General features: G+C 44.7%; 1 protein-coding gene across 1 annotated transcript; it reads right to left on the bottom strand.

The window, feature by feature from the left end:
• Positions 1-4075: 4075 nt before the first annotated feature.
• On the bottom strand, positions 4076-6724 carry MEF29 (Pentatricopeptide repeat (PPR) superfamily protein). Its single transcript, XM_089615271.1, has one exon. The coding sequence runs from the start codon at positions 6689-6691 to the stop codon at positions 4340-4342; it is 2352 nt and encodes a 783-aa protein (XP_089471397.1). The 5' UTR covers positions 6692-6724; the 3' UTR covers positions 4076-4339.
• Between the last annotated feature and the right edge of the window lie 1951 nt (positions 6725-8675).

The following is an 8675-nucleotide window of genomic DNA, read 5'->3' as shown; positions in this document are numbered from 1 at the left end:
CTCGAGGTGCCGAGGAAAGAAAGAGAGACGTGCTGCGAGGGGAGACGAGCGTTGCAAACTTTCCACAAGCTTCTTCAAAGTTCAAGCTTCAAGAAAGGTTAGTAAACTTCTAGCTCATATTGGTTTTTAATTACATGTACTTGCACTTGTCTAGGTTAGTAAAAATTGTTTTACTTGTAAAAGAAAATTTTTAAAATTCCGCCGCTTACCGAAGCGTTAATTATTTTCTCAAACCCTAGATCGATTCCAACAATCGACTCATAGTTTTATGACCCTTGGTAATGTAGATAAGGGAAAAGTTGGTAAACGGGAAAACGAGAATGAAGACCGAGACCGAGCGCGTATTGCCTTGACCTATGGGCTATGGGGTTCCTTAATCGGGGGTTAGTATCTTCTGTTTAATTTCAGGATTGAGGTAAGCATGATGCAATTTATACGTAGTGACTTCGAGACATAAGAAGTTAAATGGTTTGTTCTTATCTTGTCTCTATAAGTGCGCTGATCAGTTCAGTACCTTCAGAAGATACCTAGAAGAACTATAGAGTCTCAAACTCTCAATGTCCCATAACCAGACATCTTAGATTCTCCTACCAATCGTACTGAGATCAATAGTCTTTTGATCCTTAGATTGTGAATATATTGTTTTAAGCAAATCATGAAGAGTTTGTTCATGCAAAATCTAAATTTGTCTCTTCATGTGTTGTTAGGTTTGTTTATGGACTAAAGACAAAGGTTTTATCATAAAGCTTCAGACAAGGAAGAATGAATGAATGTTCCAAATTTTATCAATAAACAAGCAATTACAAGCAAGAGTCTTCGTGAGACTTTATTACATCAAATGTACATAAGTAAAGACTACAACTCTTTTTGTGGGCACAATTGACAGCAATATTTACAGTTGTAGAGAAGCTTGAGGATGCCTCTTTGACTTTCCTTGAGCGGTAAAAGGGGACATGTCGTGTCATTGACCTTGGACCATCCAAACTGTCCTTGACCGGCGTCTCAAGGGGCCGACCAGAGCCTCTCCGGCTAGCGTCACAGCTGAGTGTCCAAGGCCCGACCTTGTGACCACACATAGGCCAAAATGGAACGAGAATCTCCAATCCTAAGCTCTACGCAAATGGTCGATACTCCAGCTTTTAAGTTCGCTCCACTTATCTGTATGTTCGCTCTAGCAATTTGTGTGTTCCTGAGAAAGAAAGAACATATGGGCTATTGGGGCCTGGAGACAATGCCTTTGATGCGCACTCCAACCTTCAACACTAGTATGATTACGTCGGGGACATAAGAATTCTCGAGAGATATATCTTAGCAAGAAGTGTGATTTTGGATGAGTGTATATGTAGAGAATGTTTGTTACTTCCCCTCTCACTGAGAGGGGATATTTATAGTTTTAGAGAAGATTGAGGATGCCTCTTTGACTTGCCTTGGGAAGAAAAATGGACTTTCCATGTGACTGAACTAGGACCGGTCGGACTGCCCTTGACCGGTGTGTCAAGTGGCTGGCCAGAGCCTATCCGGCTGGCGTGATAAATGACTGACCAGAGAATGACTGGCCGGGTGGCAGGAGGCCGATCAAGGGTTGCCTATCTAGGTGGCAAGGACCAATCAAGGCTGGCCTGACCGGTGTGTCAACAGGCCGACTAGAGTCTACTTGTCCGGGTGGCAAATGACCGACTAGGGTCTGCTTGGCCATGTGGCAACTGGCTAGTCAGGGTCTGCCTAACCGGGTGGCAGGAGGCCGGCCAGGGGTTGCATGTCCGGGTGGCAAGAGGTCGGCCAGGGTCTGCATGGTCGGGTGGTAGTTGACCGGTCAAACTCTCTTGACTGATTTTAACTAATTTTTCTGGATACAATGATTCATTCTTTTTTTTTCGGCGGGTAATATACTTGATATTACATATTCCACCGTTGATATTTTAATTCTTTTACTGTTATATCCGGGCAGATATACGTATCGGTGTGATGTTGTTATTAAAAAATGTTTAATAAGAAAAAATAAATCCAAATTTTTAAAGAAAAATAAAAATTGAAAATGTAAGGAAAAATTACCATTGTCTTCCACTCATGCTTTTAAAATATTCATGGAGTAATCATTTCTTTTTTTTCGGACAAAAATACCATTGTCTTCCAAATCTGCTCAACAACTATTGAAATTTGATTAACAGTTTTTTAAATCTAGTTAACAGCTATTAAAATTTGGTACAAAATATTAGTATATTGAAATCTGCTTAATAATAATTGAAATCCAGTTAACAGTTATTGAAATCTGATTATCAGTTACTAATGATAAAATGGACACTTCAAAAATTAAAACGGTTATTTACAAAATAAAAAAAAATGGTCAGCGGTTAATATTAATTTGTTTTATTTATTTATGAAAAACAGCTATTGAAGTCTATTTCCACTTAATATACTGAGATTGCCCGTACTTCTTAAAGCCCCAAAAAATTATTAAAAAGCCTAAAAGAAATACCCTTCTTCTTCTTCACTCTTGTGTTGTTTTCTTATACTTCTTGTTCTTGTTGAAGTAGGGACACATAACATTGCCCTGTTATGATTTTAAAAGACTTTTGGCTACTTACAGAAGGGGAATTGTAATCTGAATGACTCAAAGGAAAAAAAAAACCAACTAGTCCGGCCAAGAAGGGTCTCGCCAAAGTACCATCATTGAGAATCGCCAATCCAAACAACTCGATCATCCAAACCAAACAGTATTCTTTTTTAACCCGTCCCATTAAAATCCGAACAAATTTGCGTTGTAACCAATCACCGCAAGTGTTTCGGATTTGTTTGGTTTTTTATAGTCATGAGATTGGGTTGAACCAAACCAACCCGATGCCGTTAGATTAAAAAAAAAAATTAAAAAAATGTTTATCAATGTAAAATAAAATAAAAATACACCATATTAATGAAAATATAAATGCATTTTTTAATTAATTAATTATTCTATAGGTGTATTTTCATGCTCGCGACAGTTGGCAAAGAGATAATACAAATACTTGATGATAAAGATCTTTTTAATTTTTTTTTAATGGAGTGAAATTTGAGAGAAGACATGATTTATTTATTCTTAGTATCTGCATGGTTTTTGTTGATAATTTGATTCAACGATTCTATTTTGTACTTTTGTTGTGAAAAATTAATAACTCGAACAAACCAACATAAGCCACCCTAAATTAACCAAACCAAACCAAACCAAACCGACTGTTATCGGCTTGGTTTGGTTTCAATTAAGGATTGAAATACCATTACCGATACCGTACCGGAACTCATATTTTGTTGGGTTACCGGGAGATACCAATGGTTTACCGGGGTATCCAGTGAGGGTAAGGATAAACAGTACCGATGAAGTTACCGTTACCGACGTGGTTTATCGAAAAATACCGGATTTACAGAGGGGTATCCAATGAACACATCATTATATAATTTTTTTTTTAAACATAGGATAAAAATGTAAATAGTCTACAATATTTTCATTACAATACATCACGTTTTACACTTCAACATACCCATTGTTGCAATCAACCCTCTATTATTTAAGACTCACGATCATGAGCTTAAAATTTCAAAATTTTCAAAGGTCGGCCCACGATCATTGGCTGAAATTTTTAAAAATTTAAAAAATTGACCCATTTTTTTTTAATTTAAAAAAAATTGACTTGGTTTTCGTGGTTTCGGTAACCGATCCGGTTACCGGCAGTTTTTTCAGTATCTAGCGGTTTTGTTCATATCGCTACCAGTAAGTGCCAAAAACCGGCATACTTGCCGATTTTCTTCCGGTAACCTCGGTATTTCAATCCTTTTCAATACCATAAACGGTTTGGATTGAGTTATAAAAATGAAAAATCGAAAATTTCGGGTCGGGACATAAAACGTATAAACCCGAATAACTCAACCCTATGTACATGCTTAGTATTAACCTACTTGCAGAGTTGCCGAGCCATCTCCTTGCCGAGTGTAAAACTCGTAGTAAACAAGATTCATTATTCAAGCAACCTACTAATATTTTGCTTTCAACTGTCCAAGACCGAGATGGATGCTCTTAAATTCGGGATTGACTAACATCCCGAGATCTTCATTAACTTTTGGTACATGAGGCTCCAACAGGACCCCGTGAAAAATGAGCACAAACTTGAATAGAAGATTCAGTTGGAAACAAAACACTAATTCTAGAAAAAGGAAGGTGAGAAACAACCTTCTCCGAAGAGTATTAAAAAAAATTCATCTAATGCTCTTCTAATATAAAATTGCAGAGCGTTGTGCTGCAGAGAGATACAAGTATTAAAAAATAAAATTATATGTCAAAATCTCTCCAAAAAGGAAGCGAAGACCTCAATCACCAATAGTCTCCGCAAGAGCACGAACCGTCTCTGAAATGGTGGAACCGGTTCGCATCCCTGACCACGATAACCCTCCCCGTTATATTCGACATGAACTTAGTCGCATTATGGCAATCCAAACAAACCCGGAGATTCTTGATGATCCTGATCGTGGTCCCGGGCTCAGTCACGATGAGACCAAAGGCTATGGCCAGTTTCTCGCTGTGAACCTTCACCGAGAGCTCCTTCTCTTCTTCCTCCACGTCGTGCAGAGCAGAATCCGTCTCTGCCTGATACCCGGCCTCCCTCATCTTCCCCGTCAGCTTGTCCAGCTTCTCGTATATCTCCCTCTCTCTCGGATGGCTCCGATCACCGGCGGTGAAGAGGTGAGTCGTCTCTCCGATCTCGATCAGAGTCACTCCCGGGGTTTTCCCAAGCGTAACACTCCTAACCGAGGCGGCTTTCGGAAAGTTATTCTCGGTCGAGTAGATATTGGACAAGAGGACTTGGTACCCTGCATTTCCTGGGTCGAGCTCGAAAATCTTCTCGGAAGCCAACCCGGCGAGCCTCGTGTTCTTGTGGGTCATGCAGGCAGCGAGGAGAGAGCCCCAGACCACCACGCCGGGCTGGACCGGCATCTCCGCAATGAACTCGCGGGCCTCGTCCAAAAGCCCGGCCCGGCCCAAGATGTCGACCACACAAGCGTAGTGCTCGGGAAGAGGTTCGATCCCGTGGTCGTTGACCATCGACTTGAAGACTTCTCTTCCAGGTGTCACTAGCCCCGAGTGGCTGCACGCGTGGAGGACCGAGAGGAATGTGACTCTGTTCGGGGCAGCGGTTCCCGAGCAAGACATCCGGTTGAAGAGCCGAAGCGCCTCGTATCCCTCGCCGTGGAGGCCGTACCCTCCGATCATCGCGTTCCACGTCACCACGCTCTTCTCCTCTTCCTCCATCGACTCGAATAGATCCCGGGCCTCGGAGATGGACCCGCATTTCGCGTACATGTCGATCAGAGCGGTCTTGACGAACACATTGAAGTCGAGGCTCTGGGTCGCGATTAGGCGGTGGACCCACTTCCCAAGGGCGAGGGTCCCGAGCTGAGCGCAGGCCGAGAGGACCGTCGTGACAGTTGTCGGATTCGGGGTCAGGCCCGGAGTCATCTCATGGAACAGAGCGATGGCTTCCTTTGTGAGGCCGTTCTGGGCGTAGCCGGAGATCATGGCGTTCCACGACGCGAGGCTCCTCGTCTCTTCCGGAGATTCGTCGAAGACCCGCCTTGCGGTCTCGAGGTCGTTGAGGCGGGAGTGGAACGTGACGAGCGCGGTCGAGACCGCCGGGTCGGAGATGAGCCCTGTTTTCACCCCGAAGGAGTGGATCGAGCTCGATAATCGGACGTGACCAAACGGAGACGAGATGGGGATAAGGCTCATGATTGTGCTCCGGTTCGGCCTCATCCCCGATGTGAGGACCTTCTTGAAGAGCCTCACCGCGGATCCAGTTTTGTTGTTTAGAGTGCACCCGGAGATCATCGCGTTGCAGCTGATCAAATCTGGCTGGTGAATCTCCCCGAACAAAGTCCTCGCCAATGAGATTTCCCCGCATTTCGCATACATCGACGCTAAACCCGTGAGAACAAAAGCGCCGCTGTCAAATCCCGTCTTCACAGCAAGAGAGTGAATCGCCGAGCCGAGTCGAGAATCACCCGACTCAACCACCGCAGGAAGGACCGCTGCAAAGCTCCTCGAATCAAACCCCTCGCTGGAACCCACCATTCCGACGAAAACCCGTAAGGCATCCATTGAACGCCCATTCTTAACAAGCCCGGAAATAACTGCGTTGTATAGGACTCTGTCTCTGTGAGGCAATCTATCAAACACCTTGCGTGCATACTCAGGATTGTAAAATTTATAGTAAAGATCCACAAGCGCAGACCCAACAAACAAATCCCGACCGTACCCATCAACAATTATATGCGCATGAAGCAATGCGCCGTGTTTGGAATCCCTCAGTCCTGAAGCCGCGGAGACAGCGAAAGCGTAAGTGAAGTGGTCAGGATTCAGACGCGCTCTGGTTCGGAGGTGAGCGTAGAGAGAGACTGAGGAGGAAGGAAGGCCGTTGGATGAGAAGGCTTTGATAAGGACGTTGAAGAGGAAAAGGTCGGGGCTTTGGACGGAGAAGAAGAGGTCCGTGGCGGCGCGGATAGCCGAGAAGTCGGAGAGCTTTTGGGCAAGCTTGGCGATAAAGGAGAGGTCGTTGCCGAGGCCGTGGACGACGCACTGCGCGTGGGTTCGAAAGAGGTCAGAAAGGCTCGCCGCGCGGGTCAGAAGGCCGATCAGGGAGCTTCGGCTTGGGGCTCTCGCCGCGAACATCTGAGTTTTTCTTATATAACTTTTTTTGCGACCCTCACGACGACTGTATTGGTTTTGGCGGGTTTTAATTATTTTTTTTTTCATGTAGGATCGTACCAAAAACTAAATAATATTATTTAATATATAATAATTAAAGCAATTAATAAATTCGAATAAATTAAAAAGACGTTCTTATTCGAAACGCCTTGTGATCTTCAACCAATTAAGTTATATTGTTATAATTATATGAGATTTGTTAATAACTAGCCTATAGTTAGAGAGGATATTAAAATAGTAGCCAATCTATTAGTTTATTTAGCTAAATAGCCAATATTACACGTAGTACCAAAAATGCCCTTTTCTTTAACTTCATTTTCTCTGCCCGATCTCGCTAAAGATCATGGGAAGGACCGCTTCATCAGCTCCAATGGATCGTAGTTTCGAATCAGGACGAACCCTCCCATGATCGCCGAGGCGATGTTGTCCGTGTGGTATCCCGACACTTTCTCCTCCGATTTCAGCCCCGCCGCCACCAGATCTTCCAGCCCTAGCTTTCCGCCGAACATCTCGCTGACGACCACGGCGGCGGCGGTGGCGCTCGCGGCGCTGGATCCGAGGCCGCTTCCCAGCGGGAGGCGTTTCTCGAGCGTCAGGGAGAGCCCCACGGAGCGGACGCCGAGTGACTTCATCACCTCGATGGCGGCGATTCCCACGCAGTCCCACAGCGGGTTTCGGCTAAGCTTGGCGGCGTGGTCGCCGCTGATTCTGGCTATGGAGACCTCGCCGGGGTGGACCTTCGGGTCCACGGTGAGGGAGACGAAGTCGCCGAGGCAGTCCACGGCGCAGCCACCAAGTCCCCACTCTCCTCCAGCCGGCGTGCCTCCAAGCTCAAGCTCAAGATCGTCGCGCGCCTCGTCCTCACGATTCCTAGATCTAGATCTAGGAATCGCGCCCGATCTGGTGCGCTCGCTCGTGGTCGCTCGGTTCTGCACTTCCCAGCCCTCGCCGGACACGATCTCCTTCGCTCGCGCCACCAATCGCTCCGACGCGGCTTGCTCCCTGCCTTCGCCTGTCATCGGTTCCGTCGCGCGCACTCCCGATCGCCCCAGTGCGACTCGCTCGCGAGTTTCTCTCTCCGGCGCGGCTCGATCGCCGGTCTCCACTTCTGGCGGAATGGGGTGCTTGGCTTGTAGAACTCGCTCCACAGGTTTTGTGAGTTGGGTGAATTTCTCATCTGAAACGCGTTGAAGTTCCATCCCCACTTCGGCGTCGGCGATCGTCGCCACTGCCTCCTCCGCCACCAACCTGGCGGCTCCAGAGCTGGAGCCAATGGTCAAGCCTTGGATAACCTCGTCGAGCTGCTGGCCGTGGCGATCGCCGGTGCGGTCGAAGCGCTCGTCGGCGGCGAATCTCGTGTTGTGGACGTCCGCCAAGATATGCGCCTGGAGTGGTCCCCGGAAGAATTGATCGATAGCGCGAGTGTTCAACCGTATTTTTATATAAATAATTTATCATTGACTTTTTTTTGGCACCGTCGATTTTCATGATAAAATTATGAGAAGAGCGATATAACAGTAAATCAGATTTATTGTTATATTTGATTTACTGTCGGATTTTTAGTCATCGATTGTTCACGGAAATAATTAGTAAATCATATTTACTGTTAGATTAACTAGTCATATTTACTATAGAAACGAATGATTTACTCAATGGTTAATATGATTTACTGTCGGATTGTTATTCATCGATTGTTCACGGAAATAATTAGTAAATTGTATTTACTATTAGATTAATTAGTACTCATCTCTGATATTTTTCCTGTTAGATTAACTACAAAATGTTATGGTAAATAAAATTTACTTTTGTTCTTGTTACGGTAAATAATATTTACTGTTCTTCTTATTACGGTAAATAAAATTTATTTTTTTCTTGTTACGGTAAATAATAATTACTATTGTTCTTTTTACGGTAAATAAGATTTACTATTATTCTTGTTACGACAAAT

Source organism: Urtica dioica, chromosome 5, assembly GCF_054948205.1.
Source record: "Urtica dioica subsp. dioica isolate 48M chromosome 5, U.dioica_male_clone48M_v1_H2, whole genome shotgun sequence".
Taxonomy (NCBI): domain Eukaryota; kingdom Viridiplantae; phylum Streptophyta; class Magnoliopsida; order Rosales; family Urticaceae; genus Urtica; species Urtica dioica.
The sequence above is the reverse complement of the archived record's forward strand: the minus strand, read 5'-3'. Positions and strand labels throughout refer to the sequence as shown.

Coding starts and splice junctions, on each gene's coding strand:
- MEF29 (XM_089615271.1), bottom strand. CDS start 6,691: ATGTTCGCGGCGAGAGCCCCAAGCCGAAGCTCCCTGATCGGCCTTCTG.